Consider the following 24,340-nt stretch of genomic DNA (forward strand, 5'->3'; position numbering starts at 1 on the left):
AAACCTTCAACGATCGCTTTTTTCATTTAAAATAAACTCACTTTTTGATTTAGGAACCACTTTCGTCTGAAGTTTTACAACTCATCATGTTTCTGAATATTTACTAATCGATTCGTCTCAAAACATGATCACTATTTCACATAATTACACCACTATTCAATGGTGGATGACTTTATAGTTAGTCATGTTCACTTTCCACTTGTTTATTCAACGATGAAAGACTTCGGAAACTACCTGATAAGCAATAAAAGCAATGAAAAATATGAGATGAAAATTTGCACTTAATTCACTTGATTGCGCTTTGTTTTCATCTCATTTCGTATCGCAAGGTTGCCTAGTTTTCTCATAATGTTAAATAAAAAATATTATTTTTTCTTCTTTAAATTATCATCAACAAGTATTTTTTGGTATCCGTGACATTAGTTTAATTATATCATTGATATTTTCATATAAATAAAACTGTTTCGGATTCTAATATTACCAAATACAGCGTGTAAAATACTAATCAAATAACCATTGTGGCAAATCTAGTAGCACTGGTTTTTTTCCGCTATACGTCACCATAACACTGTTAAATGTGTGTGTTTCATGGGCTGTGCACAGAGATGCCAGATATTTTCATAGAAAATATGCATCTGCTCTATCTGTTTTCACTAATAAAATGAATCAAATTCAAATTCAAATCAAATTCAAATTGGTTCAAATTTAAATATAAATTTTTATCAGTGTTCAGCATCAAACATTTACACAGCACATGTGATTTGTTCGTTGATTAATAAACTTTTAAAGAAGTTCTGTAATCAAATACTGATAGATACTCAGAGAGAGAGAGAGAAGTCTAACGTTTTACTTCTCACTATGACCCTTTACAAATCTGTATTAAATTTAGAAAATCTGTAATCTAATTTAACGAACGCGAACGCAAAAATCTATATAATACACATAAATCTGTATGAATGGCATCTCTGGTTCTACATTTTGTTTTTAGAAGGGCTAATGCCTAAATAGTAACAATTCTTTTTTTGTTTTTTTTTAAGTTCTCCAAATTAACTGCAGAGTAAAATTTTAAATTTGAAACGAAAGGTAATAAAAATGATCCAACAAATTTTAAACGTCGAAATGATTCCAAACTGTTTTTTTTTTTTAAATATCGTGTTTTGTGTCATAGTTGGCATTAGGCCCTTTTTAAGGAAAATTCTGACATTTTGAACCTGAGAATGTGATAGTGCAATATTTTGGTTTCGATTGCTGTCGCCATTGCTAATTTATGGGATGAATAAAGGACCAACGATAGGATGAATACAAAACCTTTGAGGTGAAATTAGGAGCACAGTAGTGAACATATCATAAGTATTTTAGCTGATTTTTTATTTATTATTTTAACTTCCAAGGAATGTAAATCAATTCCCAATGTGAAGCAAGGCGAATTAAGCAGAAAAATTAAAAAAATCGTCGTGATTTTGATTACTTAATCAGGTTTTTAAGGTAACGTCCTTACAAATGAGATGAAATAGGGAGCCCTTACCCTATGAGAACGAAATCCATGTCCAGTTAATGACAGAAGCGGGACAGTAGTTTCGAAATTGTGTTTTTTCTTTCATTTGCCCCTTCAGTCATTTGCAGTTTTCAGTGAAAATCCCATACTATGCAGTGTCGAAGCTTTGAGAATCGAAAATGACAGAAAAAATATTCACAGTGACTTTTATCTGTTGGTTTTGGAATTTGTTGTAGTTTTGGTTTCCAAAGAAGTTCTGGGATGTAATTACTTCGATTTGCCATATTTTAATTACTTTTTATAGCCAAGCATCACAGATTTTTAATACATCGATGAAAGAATGAGAAATGAAATTCTGCTGATGCTGATGTTATTTTGGTTTCGTCTTGTCATAGAGGAAAGAGTGACGTTGGCAATTACACTCTCTCATTTTTTCGATGAGAAACAAAAATGCTTCGTCTCTCTTCGTTTGTTCTGGTGTCGGTCATTTACGAATGAGACAGTAAAACATTGAATGTGAGACTGTTGGAATGGTTTCTTTCATTGAGAATGCGTGACAATTTTAAGCTCTGGTGTTTAGTAGTGAGAGTGATATTTATTGAATAATATTGATCCGCGAAACTACAGATGCTCAAGTGGCGGATACTGTGAATTTGCCGCCCCAAAATTCAACGATGTTAACCTGTTAACCGATCGAAGCGCCATCTGCATGTCATTGTCGGTGTTGTCGGATTTCTATGGAATGTGTGAAAGTTTACAAGTCGATCGTGTCATTCAGACTGAAGGTCTAGGGTTGGTCTGCAGCGGACCCATTCGCGAGTGTTTTTATTTGATTCTTTCAGTGGTCGTGTTTCATCTCGCGTTGCTGACAGCAGAGCGAGCAGGAGAATAGGGATACTGGTGAGATCGTTCCTTGGAGATATTTTATATTTTTCTTACTAAACAGTTCGGCTGAAAAGTTCGTATCGTTTAATAGAAACACACATTTTTTTGCCAAAATTCGTTTTTATTATTCAACATAATTGCCATCAGAGGCGATACAGCGATTATAGCGATCTTCCAACTTTTTGATACCATTTTTGTAGTACGATTTGTCCTTTGCCTCAAAATAGGCCTCAGTTTCAGCGATTACCTCTTCATTGCTTCTAATTTTTTTACCAGCGAGCATTCTCTTGAGGTCTGAGAACAGGAAAAAGTCACTGGGGGCCAAATCTAAAGAATACGGTGGATGAGGGAGCAATTCGAAGCCCAATTCGTTCAATTTCAGCATGGTTTTCATCGATTTGTGACACGGTGCATTGTCTTGATGAAACAAAACTTTTTTCTTCTTCAAATGAGGCCGTTTTTTTTTAATTTCGTCCTTCAAACGCTCTAATAACGCTATATAATAGTCACTGTTGATGGTTTTTCCCTTTTCAAGGTATTCGATGAAAATTATACCATGCGAATCCCAAAATACAGACGCCATAACCTTACCGGCCGATTGTTGAATCTTTCCACGCTTTGGGTTCGGTTTATCGCGTGCAGTCCACTCCGCTAACTGTCGATTGGACTCCGGAGTGAAGTGATGGAGCCATGTTTCGTCCATTGTTATATATCGACGAAAAAAATCGGTTTTATTTCGATATAACAGCTCCAAACACTGCTCAGAATCATCAATTCGTTGTTGTTTTTGATCGATTGTGAGCTCACGCGGCACCCATTTCGCACAAAGCTTTTTCATATCCAAATATTCGTGAATAATATGCCCAACACGTTCCTTTGATATCTTTAGGGTGTCAGCTATCTCGTTGCTTGTTGCTTCGCCCGGTGCAGAGTCTGGCTAACACTCATCAAGCCATTTTTTGGTATCGGCGGCACTTTTTTCATCAAAAAGTAGTGTTTCATCAACACACGAAATTCCTTTCTTTCCATTTTTTTTTCACAATAACAAAAGTAGCTTCACTCAAAATGCAATATCTCACAAACTAATAATCAGGCAGATGTCAAATTTATACACGTATCTTTTGAAGGTTGGTATTATCTGAAAATGGTATGGATTTAATTCTAGTGGCGCCCTCTCATAGAAACGATACGAACTTTTCAGCCGATCTGTTATTATATTTCTTCTGAGTATCGAAAATCAGGTTTTGTTGAGATCATATTGTTTACCAAAACATATCCGGATCTCTTTCCCTCCCTACTAACAAATCTCCTATCCCGTGATGCTCGTGGAGATACAGTGGTAAACAACGAGTATCGGACTAACATTCCTTCCTTTCCCTCAGTAGCACAGCCTTTGATCGTAGCCAGCGTCGTTATTGATCATTTTATAAAAAGTTAGGAGTGAGTGGGTATGTACAGTGAAAATGATTTGCTTCTCCCAAACTTCATTTGCTTGGTTCATTGTATATTTCCACTTATTCGGTTAATCACGAAGAGCAACTACGGGCGATCTACTTCAGCTTCAGCTGATCGATCGACTTGGGGCTTTACTTGTCGGTGAACAGTGTGGAAATATTTCTCATTTGAATTCGTTTGATTCCTTCTGTCATTATTGACAATAGTAATAACTGCTTCTTCAAACGTTCTGGAATAATTGAGCCAGCTGTTTCCATCGGAAAATAATTTACAATGCTAGGAAACTGCAGCAGCTGTTAGTTAGTCATGAACTGAGAATAACTCAGGATAACAAGCATCCACAGGAACGTAGCTTCTGCTAACCCGATCTAATCATGTTTTGTTTTCTATTTTCCTCTCATTTCAGCAGTAGCAGCAGCAGCAGCAGCAGCAGATTCAATTAACCTCGTAACCATTTCCATCATCACAACCGGGCTTCTTTGCTGTGGAACACTTTTCCTTCCTCCCCCCGGAGCTTTCGACAAGGTTCCAAGAATAGAAGAAAAAAAAACATCAGAGCTCTCTTCATCAGCAACTGCAGACAGCCAGGTGCATTAGTCGAAGTGTTCAGTTCAAACCATCCACCTGACTTCCATCCCGCCATCTGGCCAGTGCCGGCCAGGATCCAGGAAGAAGAACTCTGATCCATAATAAACGCCACTTGATATCAGTTGCCAGGTACCAGCTCACTTTTTGCTGTAGACAAGACAAGACAAACAAACACCAGAGTAAGGATTATCTCTTCTGCACAACATTCCTCCGCCGCAGCCTCAACCGAATTGTGCAAAGCAGACCAGAATCATGAGGGTGGTGAGCTTTACTAGCTAATAGTGCCCAAACGTCAGAAACAGACGAACAGAGAGAGAGATAGAGAGAGAAAGAGGCTGCTTTGCGGAAACTGTTGCCGGTAACATCATTGCGAAGGCAGTTGATACAGGACTCCTACACTCTACCGACTTCAGTTACCTGGGCCGGATCACGCTGCACGCTTGTTAGCAGCCAAAGCCGGATCATCAGATACAGACTCATTTTCGAGCTTGTTTATGGTACTAATAAATGGCCACATGTTCACTGATTGTACTGCTCTGCTCTACTCGGCCGGTTTGTGTGTGTGTGTGTGTGTTTGTGTGACGTGACTGGGGCAGACGTTGCTCCTTAAGAGCCAGGAACTTCAGTGTTGGCATTCTTTATTGGCAGTCGTTAGATGGACATAAATACTGAACCCATCCTGCTGTAACTGACTCACTCAAGCGCACACAGGACAACAACACAGATCCATCCCACTCTGCACTCCCCGCTTCCATTGCGGAGGAAGCTCTGGAATCTAATAATGAAGTGAAATCGATTGTATGTCTCGGTCGTCCCTCCGATAAAAAAAAAAACAAACAAAACGAACTGCTACTGCCACTAAAGAAGTGTACATTTTTCGCTCTCTCCAAACTACCCTAGCAAATGGGATGTTCGCCGGAAAGTGAGGGACACAAGCTCGGAACAAGTGGAATGCAATCTAGAAACTACAAAGTGATATATCCTGGCACTCGTTATTCCGAAATTATGTTCCAGTACTCGCGATAAATTCTTCGCTTCCCGGAAACGAACAGCAACGAAATGGCAGTTCGCGAGTTAAAATTTCTTGCTAGGAAGTGAAAAACAGGTTAGACAGGATGTGTTTAAAGTAAAACATTTACAAAGAAAACAACAGAAAAAAAAACCTACGCAACGAGATGAAAGAAAAACACTCTTCCGGCAGGCCATATCTTAAAGAGAGAAAGCTAAACACTGGGAAGAGTGTTTCCTACTTGAAAATCCGAACGAAAACCGAACAAGAAGAAGAAGATGCAAACTGGAACGGGAAATGAACGAACAGCTAAGAGTGTACGACAGCACTTGACAGTTCAAGTTTCGTTCCGTTCTCAGTAGCGGTTTGTGTGCAAAATACACAGAAGCAAACTAGTTTAGGCCCGGAAACAAACCGGAATGCACCCGACAAAGCAAGGGAATTAGAAATCGCTGAAAATCCCTTAGTAAAAATAGTTTCTATGTGTGTGTGCGTGTGTGAAGTGTGTTAACAAAAATAGTAGTGAATTAAGTGGTGAACAATGTAAATAATAAGGATCACCGTGACGACCCTTCCGAACCTGCATTCCTGTTTCTACCGGGGAACCCGCTACCACCCAAAATTCGAGGACAATGTTCGTCAAATTCCAATACTACTGCATCATCTACTTTCTGCTGGTGCGGCACCTGAACGGTTCCACGATGGATCTGTACAAAAACTCCCGGCTCAGCCAGCGCATCGTGCAGACCCGGTACGGCCGGTTGCAGGGGCTGATACTGCCGCTGGAGAGCTACAAATTCCTCAAACCCATCGAAGCGTTCCTGGGCGTCCCGTACGCCACGCCGCCAACCAAAATGAATAGGTAAGTCTGCTACACATTTGTTATAATTTTCTCGACAGGATCACAAACCTCTTCGATTTAGAAATAAATGCAATAACAGCTCAGAAATTCAAAACCAAATGCCAGCTATCAGCAATCAGAAATTAGAATCGCTAAAATCGTTAAAATTGTTAAAATTGTAAAAATCACAAGTCAAAATTAAAAATCCAAAGTCCAAAATCCAAAGTCCAAAGTCCAAAGTCCAAAGTCCAAAGTCCAAAGTCCAAAGTCCAAAGTCCAAAGTCCAAAGTCCAAAGTCCAAAGTCCAAAGTCCAAAGTCCAAAGTCCAAAGTCCAAAGTCCAAAGTCCAAAGTCCAAAGTCCAAAGTCCAAAGTCCAAAGTCCAAAGTCCAAAGTCCAAAGTCCAAAGTCCAAAGTCCAAAGTCCAAAGTCCAAAGTCCAAAGTCCAAAGTCCAAAGTCCAAAGTCCAAAGTCCAAAGTCCAAAGTCCAAAGTCCAAAGTCCAAAGTCCAAAGTCCAAAGTCCAAAGTCCAAAGTCCAAAGTCCAAAGTCCAAAGTCCAAAGTCCAAAGTCCAAAGTCCAAAGTCCAAAGTCCAAAGTCCAAAGTCCAAAGTCCAAAGTCCAAAGTCCAAAGTCCAAAGTCCAAAGTCCAAAGTCCAAAGTCCAAAGTCCAAAGTCCAAAGTCCAAAGTCCAAAGTCCAAAGTCCAAAGTCCAAAGTCCAAAGTCGTACATCGTACAGTACATCCACTTTGAAGAAAACAGTACATTTTGCAGTACGCATTTTTCTAAAAATACTTAATAAAAATCAAAAATAAATTATTTTATCAGCATCTTACGAGGAACAAATATTGAAAAAAATGACATGTGAATGCAACTATATAATGAAAACCACGAAAAATGCACCACAGAGACGGGACTCGAACTCGTAGTTGGCTCCTATCCGGGTAAATCGTTTTGCCAACTAAACCATCCTGCATGTGAAACAGAAGAAGAAACAGTCTAATTGAACACCGAGCATTTTCAGCTGTGCTCGGGCGCCACGACGTTCATTTGTAGTCGTTTCCCCTCCACCAGTTGTTTCAGCCCTCAATTAGTCTGTTTTTTTTTTCGTGCGTTCCACATGCAGGGTAGCTTAATTGACAAAACGATTTTCCCGGATAGGAGCTAGTTACGGGTTCGAGTCCCGTCTCTGTGGTAGCTATTTTTTGCATATCATTTTTTGAATTTGTTTTCCCCGTTAGATACTGATCAAATGTAGAACTAGTTCAATACGGCTCTATGCCTTAACAAGAGTAAACAAATCGTTAAAAGAAAATAACTATCTAATGATTTATTTTAATAATCTTAATCTTTTTATTTATTCCTTTTTAGGGCATTCATAAGATCGACAAAAACTAAAAAATGCTCGAATTCTTCATCACACATTTTTTGAGAAGCGTATGATTGTTCTTGTTTGAGACACTTTTGTTTATTTTAACCATAAAATTGTTTACCCGCTAAATTGTTGTGATGCGCTCTGACCAAGTATGATTAATGAAAAAATTGTTACTTGCATGTACTTACATTCACATTCGCTACGTGTTGTCACTGTCCTTTCTGACGTTTTGTATTTAAAATTCTACAAATTTTAAATTTGAGGGTAAAAAACAGTACGCAGTATTTGGGTCGAAAATACTGTCCAATACTGTAAAATACAGTACGAATACGATGGTTATTGATACAGCAAAAGACATCCCGGGACTATAGCTGTTGCATTTTCGGACGGTTTTCCCGCCTGAAAGCGGATATGACTCCGGAGAAAAATGGTGTATCCATGTTTCGTTCATTGTTTCATACATTGCGAACAATCAATACCGATCTCTCTCTCCCTGGATCGCGTTATTACTTTTGTTCGATTCTGAGCGAACGCAGCACCCTTTTGGAAAATATCTTTTTCATGCCTGGATTTTCACGTGAAATCATAAAAGCACTTCCAGTTGATGTGTTAAAAACTTCTCAACACATTTAATTTCACGAATTTTGATTTTGCGTTCATCCATCAGTATTATCAAAACGTGCTTTTTTGTCCGGATAACTGTTTCATTTGATCATGTTTAAAATCAGAATACCACAAATCTTTCTTTTTAGAGGCTCCGAGTGCGGGTAACATTTCTCAAACCATTGGTGGGATTGCGCGGTTTTTTTTCGTGATTTCCATTTTTTCCATAAATAAATAAGTAACTTCACTTATATGTCGGTAGGTGCGATTGGCGTGTTAATTTGACACATCTCATTTGATGGTTGGTACTTTCGAAAAATTAGGATAGTTTGACATTACAAACATTATCTGTTGGTCATTCCCGATACTTTTGAACAATTTGTTATGCACATCAGCGGCTGGAATGTTTATGGATGTGATTGAATCAATTATATCTTCGTATTCGAGGAAATCCAGGATGACCTCCATCATGGAGCCCTGGATGAACGAGTTCAGCACCTTTCATCTTTAACCCAAACAAACTTAACGTTCAGGGTTATCAAAATTCTCAAAGAATTAATTTCGAAAATTCACAGACACTGATAAGGTAGTACAGAACATAAAGGACTGTTGCCTTTAAAACGAATATTGGCAAGTAATTTAGATAGTCCCACGTCAACAGTTCGAACAACTCCACAGTAGTTTTATGTCGTATTCAAACCTGAAATGCGCATTATTGTTCTTAAACAAAATACCGAAAACGCTTCCATCTCCAAATTTACGCGTTTCAAGCAAAGTTATATCGAAACAAAATATTGAAGGGATAAATATAATTTCCATTAGAATTACGAAATACTTCAAAATAGTGGGTCGTTCTCCTCGGTATGAAAAATTAATCACCTGCGTTTAACATGTTTCACCGGCCCTGATAGTGGGTTGCAAGGGGTCAGGGTAATTTCGCCGAAAGGGTTATTTCGCCGAATGGGTCACTTCGCCAAATGCCATTTCGCCGAAAGTCATTTCGCCGAATTCTGAAATCGTCTTGAAATCGTAATTAGCATTGATTTAAATTCAAGACAAACGAAAGATGATAGCGTTAACGCCCGTTTTGTTGACCTACCATTGTACTTCTTGAATAAAGATTGATTCATAAACCTCAGAAAGTAATTCCCAAGAAAACTTGTTGACTATTAGCTACTAAGCATCAAAGTAATTGCATAGGTGTATGTAGGAGACATAACATGCAGGAGATATGACCATTTCGGTGAAATGACCCTTTCGGCAAAATGACCCTTTCGGCGAAATGACCTATTCGGCGACACGACTTTCGGCGAAATGACCCACTTCCTGTTGCAAGTGCATCCGTTTATCTAATACAGCAAACGACTTTGAATATGTTAGATAAAATACATAACATTCAGTATGTGGAACGAATCCCGCAGCCGAGGGAAACACGTAGAAAGTTTCCACGCAAAAATCAACACATTTGCTCTGAAAGTACCGACTAAGATTTTATCCGATTTTCCTATTGAAAGTTTTTTGACCGATTCTCACACTGAAATGGCTTTAAATGTTTTCTGCTCCAGAAAGTTCCAGTCCGGTTTTGGCCCACAAAATAGTAATTCGGTTTTCGTATTCAAAACCAATTCAAAACTACTTAAAGAGGGTTTCAACGATAAGTTGCACTTATCAGCCGTTCATATAACACTCAATCACTTTTTGAAACCTGCTATGTTTCAAACAGTGCCACATAAAGAATTTTTTTTTATAAAACGCTTTGGAAATTTATGTTTTATTCATGTCTATTCATGTTAACTAGTAAATGGGTATTAGGCCGCAGAAAAATTTTGTGTTGTTGTCGTTTATTTGAATCACGATGTAAAAATCTAAAATTATAGTGATCTATAACTCCGAAATGGAACTGGTATCGAACGATTTTCCCGAACTTAGATTCAAAACTAAGTTATTATTAATTTAATTTCATTCAGATTCAACTTCCGATTCTGCAATTTCAGAATCATGACGATTTAAACCTTATGAATACTCACCTCTTCGGATCAGAAAAACTCCACAAAAAAAATTAAAGCTGGCATATGAATGAACACATATCTTCAAAAATGGTCATACATACATACAATTACCTTCTATATCGAATATATAAGCAGTAATATTCAGGAATATATTCAAACAATATGACGAGTTAGATTTTTATGCTCATTTGATAAAACGTTTTGCTAAGAGCCTACGAATAGTTGAGGCATCATTTTATCAAAATTTTGCATCTAATTAGAAAGTAATACCCATATGTTAAAAATCCTGCAGTTGAATTCTTGAATTTTACAGGCAGTGAAGATGTTAACTTCGAAGATGCTCTCGAATCAGGGCTGGTAAAATCAAGATGAAAAAATCATTGAATCGTAATCACCATCGAAGATGATCGCTTGCGATCTTTCCCAATCTTTTTAAGATCAGTTGATCAGTGATCTTTAAATCACATCGATCAACATCACTACTGATCTTCCGTCACACAAAATCGGTAGTGATTTTGAGATACTATTTTTACTGGACTGGACGATTTGATCAGCTTTGAGCATTGTGGAAGAAAATCACATATGAGCAAGATCAGTTTTATTTTTATAAAACATGAGTGTCGAATGGTTCACGTCTAAAATCTTTGATCCCGATGAGGGATGTGAAAATCCTACAGTAATTTTTAACCATAGTTGGTAAAAATAGCGGTTTCGTAACGGCACGGTTTACGAAGTTTCAACACATGTTCTCGTTTGATACAAACCATGTTCGATTTCGCTACCTGTTGTTTAATGTTCAATGAAATGAATACTAGATGAAGGGTTTATGAAAATAATCAGTTTGGATCGAAATCACATTGATAATTCTAATTAAACAGTTTTCACTACGCAATAGTATTACGCAATGCAAAATTAGTTAAAAAATACCACACCAAATAGTGACCATAGCGCCAAAAACCTCGTTTTACTGCCAGCTGGTTGATGCTGATGATGATGTTCATGCACTATTTGGATTAAGTCTATTTGACATAAATTTGATGTATAGAAGTAACAAGAGCGCAGCATTTGACGCATCGTTTGAATGGTGCGTTTGAATTGGCGTAGAAAAATCCTGCACTCCTGTTGCTTCTGTGTATGATATTTCAGCTGAATATGTTAAAATGAATCAGCTGATTGGTAATGTTTTTCTTATTATATGATTAGTATTCATGGCAGCATGTATGTTATTGTTATTAGCTGTTTTTATTGATGATACTACTCCACCATGATGGTATTACTGAATAACATGGAATTTCGATGCGACCGACGAAATAAACTCACCTAACGAGCCTAAAATTATTGTTTTACTTTTTTTTATAAATAAAAAAAACAGGTACAGAATTCGCCCAAACTTAAGAAACATTTTTCGAAGCCCGGAGGGCCGAGTGTCATACACCAATCGATTCAGCTTGACGAACTGAGCAAATACCCGTGTGTGTATGTTCGTGTGTGCGACTTTTTACCTTATTCCTGTAGCAGCAGTTTTGAGCACTGTGTGATAAAGCAATGCTTGGAAGCAACGTGAAACACAATTTTTTATACTGTTACATACAATTGTTTCTAAGTACCACTAAGATAGTGTACAATATCCTTTTCATGACATTTTGCTTCGGACCGATTTAAGCACGGTTCGTTTTTGGCAACATAATCGTTCGAATATGACATATGTAAACCAGATGATGGCAGCATTTTCGAGTTTGAAAGCCATAATTATATTGATTTAAAGTACTTACAGCAATAAATTCTGGAAGAACATGACACCCATATCGAGATCAGCAAATGCGTGTGTGACAAATAATTTCACTCAATTTTCTCCGAGATGGCTCAACCGTTTTTGTACAAACTCAGATTCATATGAAAAGTTGCTTGCGCTCAAACAAGGGTTCCTGAATTACGTCTGAATCCAAGTTCTGATGGCGGAACCACAGGATGATATGTGGAACGGAATTAAAGTAATGTAACTCATTTTTCTCGTAGATGGCTGAACCGATCTAAGATTCAAATGAAATCTAGGAACCAATCCCAATTAAGATTTAAATGAGAGGTCCTATATACCATCTTGCTTTTATGTCAGATTCGACTTCCGGTTTAGGAGATACATATGATTGGTATGAAAATGTCCATTTAACATAAATTAACTAGGTTTATCAGGTTTGCAGATTTGGATAGTCGATTACCAAATAAATTCGTTTTCTCAAAAAAGGTCAAATCGAATTTCAAAAACTAAAAATTGAATTTTAAGGACTTGTGGTCCCATACAAAATTGATGAATTTTATCCGATTCTGAAAATTATAGAGTGATGAGTTTTCAAAATTCATACCGATATAGAAGATGACAATCTTAAAAAGCTTCACACTTGGACTCAAAACTATTGCAAAATGATTGTCATATTATTTTTTGGCCATACGAATCGTTTTCGGTTAGGCTAGTTCCTTAATACCGGCATTGGGGGTACCGTAAATAATGACAAAAAACTCTAAAGTGGAACTTACTTCGACATCTCATGGAATGTTCATTCGATTGTCACATGTTTAGAATCTAATTGGATCCAATTTGCAGTTTCGACTTTACGACGATTCCGCATCAGCATGGCCAAACACGCTTCCGAGGTGCACTCGCGTTCGTGATTTTACGGTCCGGTGTCAGCATGTGTGAATCCCAGTGACAAGGTTTTTATTTCATCTGCAGAGTCCGTGCTCGTATTCGCTCAGTACGGAATCACCGTTCAGCACTCCCGGAAAAATGCATAACGATTCGTAATATGTGCGGGGTCCGCCATCTAACATTTTATTTAACTAGCGGTTATTTCGACATTGGTAACCCTAATGTCACTTCTGATTCGACGGAATCTTAGTTTTATCCTTCCGCTGAACGAAAATGGTTGTGTATATGCTTGAGGAACGCGTGAAAATAGTGCAGTTTTACTTTGAAAATCATGGTAATGTTGCGGAATGTGTGCGAAAAAATCATCTTCTCGGATAAGGGAACATTTTCATCTCGGCGGGTATGTTAATAAGCAAAATTGTCGCATCTGGAGGACGGAAAACCCGCACGTTATCATGGAGAAGCCGATGCATCCTCAGAGCGTGACGGTTTGGTGCGGATTTTGGTCTGGCGGCATCATTGGGCCATTTTTCTTCGAAAATTAGGCAGGAGCCACCGCCACGGTCAATGGCGAGCGCTACCGCGCCATGATTAGCGATTGGTTCTTCCCGTTACTTGAAGAGAAAGACTTGGACACCATTTGGTTCCAACAAGACGGCGCTCCGTGCCACACAGCCAACGCTACGATCGATCTTCTGTGCACAGTCTCGAAGATCGAATTATCAGTCGAAATTCGGATGTCGTTTGGCCGCCTCGGAGCTCTGATTTGACACCGTTAGACTATTATCTTTGGGTGGCTGTCAAAGATAAGTGTTATATGGACAAGCATGAGACAATTCAAGCCTTGAAGGACAACATTCGTGCAGCCATAGCTGAAATAAAGCTGCATACAATCGAAAATGTAGTGACCGTATGGCGTATTGCAAGGCCAGCCGAGGAATTGTACTTTCATATGAAAAAAAAAATTTGAAATCGGATGAAACCTTTGTGTTTTATTGCATGTTTAAAAAAAATACATGGCGGACCCTGTATAAGCAAAAGTAAATTTAGCACCCCATAAAAGATGTCAAACAATCTGCTAGAACCTTTTACGGTCAATAACACATGGATCAATAAGTCCCGAGACTAATACAGAGATGGCGCTCGTAGTAAACCAGTAACCACGTCTTTCTAGAGTACTAACCTTTGCTTGACCGGGTCAAAATTTTAAGTCGATCCGACCAGAAACAGCTGAGTTATCGAGGTTGGAGTAAAGTCGTTTTGTAGTTTGTTTAAAAAATGAAAAAAAAAACCGAGTTTCGTGTTTTGATAAAACATTGTTTTTTAATGGGTAAAAACACCGTGCAAGCGAAACAATGGATTGAAAAATGGTATCCGGACTCTTGTCCATCAAAAGCAACGATTTGTCGGTGGTTCGCCGAGTTTAAACAGGGTCGTACCGACACAAATGACGCGGAACGCTCGGGTAGACCTGTGGAAGCCGTTACACCGGAAAATGTGAGTGAAGTGACAAAAATTATAATGAAAGATCGTAAAGTGAAGCTCCGTGAGATTGCTGAGATGACACAGATATCAGATGGAAGTGTATTTACTATCCTTCATGAAAAATTGAGCATGAAAATGGTTTTTTCCAAGTGGGTGCCGCGATTGCTTTCGATGGAACAAAATGCACACTGCCACAAGTCGATGAAAACAATGGCGAAATTGAACGAATTGGGCTTTGATCTGCTTCCCCATCCCCCATACTCGCCAGATTTAGCCCCCAGTGACTACTGGCTCTTTGCTGATATTAAAAAAATGCTCCAGGGAAAAAGATTTGGCTCAAATGAGGAGGTCATCGCTGAGACTGAAGCTTATTTTGAAGCGAAAGATAATTTTTTTTTATAAACATGGTATTGAAAAATTGGAAAAACGTTGGAACCATTGTATCACCCTTAAAGGTGATTATGTTGATGAATAAAAAGAAATTTTGCAAAAAAAAATGTTTTTTCCATTGTTAGTCTCGGGACTTATTGATCCATGTGTTACAGAAAACATTCATTCACTCCCGGAAGAACGATGAACCTCTCTGCCAACAGCTCCTTAGCTTACAACGGGTGAAAAACGATAGAATATGCTTTCATTTTAGTTCCCAATATACAGATTCAACCATGTATGGGGAACCAAAACCCCGGATACGTAGTTGTGTCAGTGCGGGACAGTTACAGCTACATATCAGAGCTCTGAACAGAATACTGCAATGATGCTTGGAAAAATGCAGTAGACATTTTGATATTTCCAGATTCAATCTGATTAAAATGCTTTTGTCTGAGTGCAAGTATACAAAAAAAACCTGTTTTAATCCACCTAGTGGTGTAATGATGCCTTTCTCATGTACATATAATATTGTGGTATTCTATTTGTACTTCCGGAACCGGATACTGGGAACCAGCATAGCCGGAATTGGTTTGTTTAGTTGCCTACTGATAATGACTATCGAATTGTGTAGTTTTGAGACCAGTTTAGGAAATTTTTTACGTTTTTTGTTTCGCCGGTTTAAGTGGCGGTGTACAATATTGAACACACTTTACCCTATAACTCCGGAACCGGAAGTCGGATCCGGATGAAATTCAGGAATTCTGTATGGGACCGGAAGACCTTTCATTTGAATCTAAGTTTGTGGAAATCGGTTCAGCCATCTCCGAGAAAACCTAGTGTGATAATTTGACACAGACACACACACACACACACACACACACACACACACACACACACACACACACACACACACACACACACACACACACACACACACACACACACACTCACAGACATTGACATTGGTATATGACATTTTTACTAGTCGGTTTTTCAAGTAATTTCATAACCTTTCTATATGAGAAAGGCAAAAAAATGTTCCATTATTAAGGTTATCGTTTCATCGACCCGCCCCGTCTTGATGTAATGTTTGCCTCAAATGGATTGAAATATTGAAACGGGACCATCGAATGGCAAGAAATCGACGCGTTCGTCTTCTGTGATAATCTGATTGATTCGTTTTCATGCGTACTCTTCAGTAAAATTTCATTGGTTCTGAAATAGATCGACTAGGCTTCTTCAGGATTCAACAATGTAGCTTTTCGAGCAGAGCACAAAACATTCCCTGCTAAGCAGCATTAGGAATTGTTAGATATTATACTTTAAATTATCCAATAACAATCTTTAGTAACGTTTATTGACTATAATATTAAACAGGTAGAAACTACCATAAAACCCACTCCAAATTTAAGTTCAAAAACGTGTTCCCAAAGAAAAACCCCCATGTTAAACCCATCGCAACCATCCGGCCTGGCCACTGGATGGGGCCACCGTCGGAACAAAACTTGCCGCTCTTCGATTGAGATTAAAACCCCAAGGACCTCTTGAGGCAGTGAACCGTGCTACAACATTGCATTATACAGGATTATACTAACGAGCACCGAACTTCAGTGCCGGGCTCTGGTCGAGTGCAGAAGCAGAAGCAGACGCTCCTGCTGTTTTCTTCTCAAGAGTGGTCCTTTCTATTTAGCTGTAAAACCTCAAAAATTGCATCGTTCGTTTCCACTTACGCTTCGGTCTCAACCCCGGGATGCTTTTATTGCTACTGCTGTTGCTGCTTCATGTCGAGCACAGTAACGTTATCATGTTTTTTTTTGCTTCCATCTTTTTGCTCAACTTGATACACGCTAGGATTCTCTGACAAAAACCCCCCCGAGTGAAACCACGATTCTCACGCCTGACTACGAATCGTAATACTAATAAAAAGAATGGAAGCAACCACTTCTTGAGAACCGGTTGGCCGGAAGGATACTCTACCCGGCTTCCCGTAAAAGTAATATTAGGAGCTACGAAAATCAGACTGAAAAGATTGTTTCGACTCAACCGCCCCACCCCCTGATCCGAAACGGAATCCTTCCGGTCGTACGGCCGAAGAAAACAAGCTTTTGTTTTGTTTGTCTTACTTTCTTGAGTAGGTTTTGTGTACTATCTCTGTTCTGGAATCAAAAAGACAAATAGAAAATCCTGACATCACGACGAATCAACTAGTTCTTGCCTTGCCTTCCTACTCCTTAGTATCTTCTGAGCAATTGTCGAGTCCAACCAGAAGACAAAATCATAAAAGTGGAAGAATAGCGATGAGAGCTTTTTAATTAAACTTGGATGCTGGCTACGAACGATTTCTGTTGTTAGCGTGGTCGATCTGTGGCCCCCCAGGGCACCCCGGTCTTCACAGAATGAAAAGCGAATAATGCTCGGAAGAATGAAAATGATTTCGGTTTCAAGAAAAGCAAAAGCAAAACTTTCATTCCGGGTTTTCACACGATCCAGCAGCTGTCCTGCCAAATGGACTGGAAGTGAGAGGCGAACTTGTGCCGCTTCCGTTTATTTATTTTGCTTGGGTTCGGACGGACGGACGGACGAGATATGCTTATCGCCCGAATTGCACATTTTCATTCGAACAACAACAGACCCCGGCCAGTCACGCCTTGATTGTTTTGAAAAGTCGAAAGCAAATAATCCAACGACGGCGCGGAGGCGTAATGGATATATCCAATTCGGTTCGAATTTAACTTTGCAATTCCTAAACCGACTTTTTAATCAGCAAATACGACAAACCCCCGAACGCCTTTTCCTTCCGGTAGCCCCCTTCTTCTGCACAAGGATATCACTTTCTACCAATAAAATCATTAGCCATTCGGATGTGACACGCTTGTGCTTCGGTGGAAAATCAATTTTCTCCCCCCTACCCCCCGAGTCGCACCGTAATGCAATCAACAATCACGCTAATCAACCAGACAGGAAGGAAGACCGGGCTCCTGGTCGGGGTTCCCATTCGGAACTCGTTCGCGTGGGGCTTGATTGGTGTGATGTCCCAATTTACAGCCGGGTGTCGGAAGCGGGAAAATTACCGGTGTTTGTCATGCAACGCACAAACTACGACGGCATCGATGAACATCGACAATCTGCTTTTTGGTGGCTTCAATCTCTCCCTCTCTCTCACTCACTCTCTTCGGAACCCATTGGGAATGGGGATCCGTTTCTGCTAAATAGCCGAACCGCTCGGAACCGTTTCCGACCGGAGGATTTATGATGCAATTCATTAAAATTTATGGATTAGAACGATTATCATTAGCATACTGAACCCCGGTGCCGGTGGGCTAGAGGAGGCCTACCGAGAAAGACAGAGAGAGAGAAAGAGAGAGTGGGTGTTTTTCGGCCGGATTAGCTGCGGGATCGTTACTAATCCTGGTGGACGCTGCACGGCAAAATTGGATGATTTTTAGTAGATTACGATGCGTTAAATTATGATTTTATAGTTTACGCTTTCGCTGAATGGTTCATTTCGGCGGCACAAAACAAATGTTGTTTTGAGGTCAGCTAAAATTTATTACTTTACCCGACGGAAATTAGGCCAGTGCAATTTTCTCATGAAACTAATGCGAAATATTTACCCGCAACACACGGTGCTAGGAAGCTGGAGTGAAATTTATGCACTACAAATTACAGGAAATACTCTACTATTGTAGAAAGAACACAACTTAATTACAGGGTGGCAAGTGAATTGCCGATTTCAATTTCCTGGTTAATCCCGGTTTTTCGCGGTTTGCAGGATAAAAATTTTCGGTTTTACCTTTTTTTATAAATATAAAATATGGGTATAAAATTCGCTCAAACTTTAGAAAAATTTTCCGAATGTCATATACCAATCGATTCAGCTCGACGAACTGAGCAAATGTCCGCGTGTGTGTCTGTATGTGTGTTGTCAACTAAGAGGTCGAGATCTCAGAGATGTCTAGACCGATTTTGAGAAAATAGATAGTAGCAAATGAAAGGTTTCCCCGTCACCTTGAACGCTACTGAATGGTTTTGAGATCGGATGTATACTTTTTGAGTTATACAAAGTGTTATGTCAAAATTTTCAGTTTTTTGACAGTATCTGTCACAATCGACCTTTAAAATAAAATATATTTTCGGACTTAGATTCCGTACGGTAATACCTATCCAACAAGTCATAGATTGTTAGAATCCGTCCATTTTTAACGGAGATATCGACATTTTTTGTGTAAGCGACTTTTCCCCCTATTCCAGCAGTAGAAGTTTTGAGCGCTGTCTGGCAAAGAAATGCTTGGGAGCAACATAAAACACGATTTTTTATACTGTTACATACATTTGTTTCTAAGTACCAAAAAGACTGTGTACAGCATGATATTTTTCCTCGGACCGATTTTAGCACGGTTCGTTTTTGGCAACATAATCGTTCGAATATGCCATATGTAAACCAGATGAGGGCAGAATTTCCGAGTTGAAAGCAATTCCATAATTATATTGATTTAAACTACTTACAGCAATAAATTCTGGAAGAACATAACAGCCATATACCATTTGAATCAGTTCGTCGAGATCAGCAAATGCGTGTGTGACAAATAATTTCACTCAATTTTTTCGGAGATGACTCAACCGTTTTCTACAAACTCAGTTTCATATGAAAAGTCGTATACTCCCAAACAAGGCTCCCGAGTTATGTTTGGCTCCGACCTCTAAGACTTCTAAGACTTCTTAGACTTCTAAAACTTCTAAGACTTCTAAGACTTTTCAAACTTCTAAAACTTCTAAAACTTCTTATAGACTTCTAAGACTTTTAAAACTTCTAAGACTTCTAAGACTTCTAAGACTTCTAAAACTTCCAAGACTTCTTATACACTTCTAAGACTTTCAAAACTTCTAAGACTTCTATACTTCTTAGACTTCTAAAACTTCTAATACTTCTAAAACTTCTAAGACTCCTAAGACTTCTAAGACTTCTTATAGACTTCTATGACTTTCAAAACTTCTAAGACTTCTATACTTCTTAGACTTCTAAAACTTCTAAGACTTCTAAGACTTCTAAGACTCCTAAGACTTCTAAGACTTCTAAGACTTCTAAGACTTCTAAGACTTCTTATAGACTTCTAAGACTTTCAAAACTTCTAAGATTTCTATACTTCTTAGACTTCTAAAACTTCTAAGACTTCTAAGACTTCTAAGACTCCTAAGACTTCTAAGACTTCTTATAGACTTCTAAGACTTTCAAAACTTCTAAGACTTCTAAGACTTCTTAGACTTCTAAAACTTCTAAGACTTCTAAGACATCTAGTACTTCTAAGACTCTAAGACTTCTAAGACTTCTAAAACTTCTAAGACTTCTATACTGCTTAGACTTCTAAAACTTCTAAGACTTCTAAGACTTTTTAGACTTCTAAGACTTCTAAGACTTCTTATAGACTTCTAAGACTTTTAAAACTTCTAAGACTTCTAAGACTTCTAAGACTCCTAAGACTTCTAAGACTTCTTATAGACTTCTAAGACTTTCAAAACTTCTAAGACTTCTAAGACTTCTTAGACTTCTAAAACTTCTAAGACTTCTAAGACATCTAGTACTTCTAAGACTCTAAGACTTATAAGACTTCTAAAACTTCTAAGACTTCTAAGACTTCTTATAGACTTCTAAGACTTTCAAAACTTCTAAGACTTCTTAGACTTCTAAAACTTCTAAGACTTCTAAGACATGTAGTACTTCTAAGACTCTAAGACTTCTAAGACTTCTAAAACTTCTAAGACTTCTATACTACTTAGACTTCTAAAACTTCTAAGACTTCTAAGACTTTTTAGACTTCTAAAACTTCTAAGACTTCTTATAGACTTCTAAGACTTTTAAAACTTCTAAGACTTCTAAGACTTCTAAGACTCCTAAGACTTCTAAAACTTCTTATAGACTTCTAAGACTTTCAAAACTTCTAAGACTTCTAAGAGTTCTTAGACCTCTTAAAACTTCTAAGACTTCTAAGACATCTAGGACTTCTAAGACTCTAAGACTTCTAAGACTTTTAAAACTTCTAAGACTTCTCATAGACTTCTAAGACTTTCAAAACTTCTAAGACTTCTAAGACTTTTTTAAACTGTGTAGTCCTTTTAGTTTTTTTTAACACTTTAGACATTTTACAGATTTTAGATTATTTGAATTTATTTTAATTATTTCACTTGTTTGAATTGTTGAATTTTTATTATCTTCTTGAATTATTTGGTAATTTTCACTATTTATTGTTTGGACTTTTAGACTATTGATGATTTTGAACTTTTAAGATTTTCGAGACTTCCAATGATTCTAAAATTTGAAAGACGTGAATGACTAGACAGACTGGAAATTTCTGAAAGTCTTAAAATACTTTGAAAAATCTAAGGACAACTGGCGCTGGTCTTTCAAGCCATTTCTCGATTAATTTTTCAAAAGGGCGTATAAGCAAGTGACAGTTTCTCTTTGTTTATTTCTCTCCTATTAATTACCATGCGGTTTCCATGTTTATCACTCAACTCTTTGCATGAAATGATACCCGAAACTTTCGACTTTCAAACAGAATAGTGATATCAAAGAAAATCTTTTTAATCACATTACAATAATCGAAAGAGGGAGAGAGTGATTAAAGAGAAAATGTCACTTGCTTATTCGCCCTAAAGAAAATTATGTTCGAGCCAGGAACCTGGAAATATTCTAAGTGTCAGTAGAATCGTAGTACTAGCCATGCAACGGTTCTGAATACTACGAATCGACTACGAAATCTGTTGAAACAGAAACAGTCAAATTCCACAAAAGGAATGCAATACCAAGGCATTGCTCTACTTAACAGTTTATGTGGAACTACTACGTACAGTTTTGCAATGACTGAGTGGAAACATATATTGAAGAAGCCAAATGAATGGAAAACTTTACAGAAAAGATTCTATATTGGAAAAAGATATGCTCAGAGACAGGACTCGAACCTGCGTTCTTATTTATTCCGTGCATACGCCCTACCATTGCTACGTACATCGAACATGGTCTACATCCTGGCCGTCACCCGACCGGTACCATACATCCAAACATCTTCTCTTTCCATCAAACACTAGCATTCTAGCTCTATACCTATTTTCCGCTCAAGCACTGAATAGGAGAGTGTATTTAAAATCGCTTGGCACCTTCTCTACTGGTGCCAGTCGCTGGCTGGACATCGTCAGTTCAACATAAACTGTTATACACTGAACGATCGTAGAAGAAGTGTAAAGAAAATCACTCACAAATAATAATTCAGAGTGAAGAGACTATTTTAAATGTTATACCAGATTTGACGAAAGTTTATTTGTCGTCGTGATAAGCGAATCTAATCGAATGAATAAATTTACAGTTGTCATGAAGATGGAGAAATAACCAATGAAAAAAGCCGAAAAAAACCTATTCAAATTTACACACAAATTGGTAGTACACGTTTTCAAGCAAAGTTCGAAAAAGACAGTAGGTTCTATTCAGCGAGTCGAACAAATATAATAAATATTATTTTAAGATTTAAACAAAAGAAAAAAATATTTTTCGTTTGATTCAAGTTTTATTTTCGGTATCAAAATACTCATCCCAATTAGTCGTCCCTTTTCTCATCCTGAAAAACACTCTGTATTTGCAGTCGGCTCGATTTAGGAGCTAAGATAGAATAAAAACAATACCCTGAAAGTTGTGAAAACCCTACCTGACTGACTCTAAACGAAATCCGATGACGCTCCTAGTCCCACCGGATTGCTTTTGTTTCTAAGAAAATTATTTTTCTTTTTTTTTTTTGCTCTCTCAAAACTTTCCCGAAATGTGAAAAAGAAAAACTTTCCTCTCTCGCCGGCTGGCTGCAGCTGTGAACCCGCTTCATTACTTATCTCCGAACCGACGACAAGTTGGCAGCCGAAGCCAGCACCAGCACCGAAGCTATCAAAGTTGAAACATTCGAGCCGAGCGACTTACGAGTCTACTTTGAATCAAATCTACACAGTTCTAGATTCAACACGGATTGTGGCGTGTATGATCGAAGTTTCGGCTCCGCCGGGACCGAACTAGCTTCCGTACAATCGTTTGTTATAATATTTGCAATGCCGCTGGATGGAGCTGAAGGAAAATGGAGAAGGACCGGATTTCAATCTTGAAACAACAACTTTTTGCCAACCCACCTTACCTCCCTCTCCCCGTCAGCCAACAACCCACCACTTCGGATATCAGAAGAAACGTTTCGAAAGACAAGAGTTCAAACTATAATTCAACAGCACGGTGTTAGCACAGGAGCGGGCTGGTGGAAGCCGGTAGAAGCTTTCCCGAAGCTAGAACCTAGCCTAGGTTCGATTTACTGCGGGTTGCGTGGCCAAGGGAAACAGAAAGGCAACAAGGATAGCGCCCCCACATTGCCCTCTCGGGAAGAGCCAAGCCAAAGAGTGAAGACACAATCCTTGCCTTTTAAGGCAGAGAAGATAACGGGCATCCGGAGTTACTTAAGCGCCGTGTCGTTGCTCGCGCAAAGTTTTTCCTCCAAGTAAACCCCCCGATGGGGGATAGATCTTTTGTTTAGGTAAACTTTACTGTTTCCATTATTAATTTATGGCATCTCGGTTCGGATCGGTATTCGTGAAACGCATCACTTAGTGGAAGAATGTTCGAGGGAAAAAGTTGAGCACACATTTTCGGGCTTCGTTGAGCAAGCTTCGTTCGGTGATCTGTCCGGGTGGGGCAGTTTTCAAGTTATTCTGGTTGAAAATGGAAGGATCTTGTAATGAATTTCTTTCAAAACTTCTTATATTTTACCAGAAACAACATATTTTTCAACCTGGAACTCATCGCAAAAACTTATCACCCAAAATGAGCAACATTCTAATGCTTTCAAAGAACTGCCACACTTGTCTAATTATTTGTTCCCACCCCCAGCGAATTGTAAATCAATTGTTTCCCACTTCACTACTCGCTTAGCACGTAATTTTGAAATTTTCTCATTCTATCACCGGGCAGCAGCAGACCGACCAGACTCGTGCGGTTTGGGTAAAGTCTGTGAAGTGCCATCCCGGGAGGTAAAGTGGCGTCGTCACGTTCCTGGCAGATTTTTCATTAAAGCTGCTTTAGCAGCCAGGTGGCACCACTCCCGGTACCGACTGAATGGGAACTGAATGGCCCCAGCACCAGCACCACCATTGTTATCGGCGTGATGCCGGGACCACTTTCCGAAAAACCCATAAATTAATTTGCACGAAAAGCACAAGCACCTCTTCTTCTGCCCGGCCGGTAAAACCTGAACGACTCATTCGTGTGGTGCTACTTAAAACTGCACCTGAACCGGGAACCTGAGACCGGGCTTCTGCGTCGGCACTAGACCAAACACCGCAAACACCGTTGTTTCGGGTGACGAAAACTGGGAACGGCACTGCGCGCTAACTCACCCCGCAGGATGCCGATTTCAATTTAATGAGTCTGGAACTGCATGGGGCATACAGAACAGTAGTGTCACAGGTTTTCACCAGAGTTTCCGAGTCCGGGATGCCAGTGGAAATGTTCTACAAACGTTAGTGATGCTATTATGTCAAGTGAACTGCAATTATTATTTAGGTA

General features: G+C 38.8%; 1 protein-coding gene across 3 annotated transcripts in view; it reads left to right on the top strand.

Annotated features, from left to right (window-relative positions):
* LOC131432843 (neuroligin-1) overlaps positions 1-24,340 on the top strand; it is a 780,452-nt gene that overhangs the window by 300,224 nt on the left and 455,888 nt on the right. For 2 of the 3 annotated variants that reach the window (XM_058599386.1, XM_058599387.1), the window contains exon 4: positions 4,242-6,294. In XM_058599386.1, coding sequence (XP_058455369.1) covers positions 6,065-6,294 — 230 coding nt within the window. In that variant the 5' untranslated portion in view covers positions 4,242-6,064. The remainder of the gene's footprint in view (positions 1-4,241; positions 6,295-24,340) is intronic. The other variant, XM_058599388.1, reaches the window with a different exon arrangement.

This window comes from Malaya genurostris, chromosome 2 (assembly GCF_030247185.1).
Source record: "Malaya genurostris strain Urasoe2022 chromosome 2, Malgen_1.1, whole genome shotgun sequence".
NCBI classification, from domain to species: domain Eukaryota; kingdom Metazoa; phylum Arthropoda; class Insecta; order Diptera; family Culicidae; genus Malaya; species Malaya genurostris.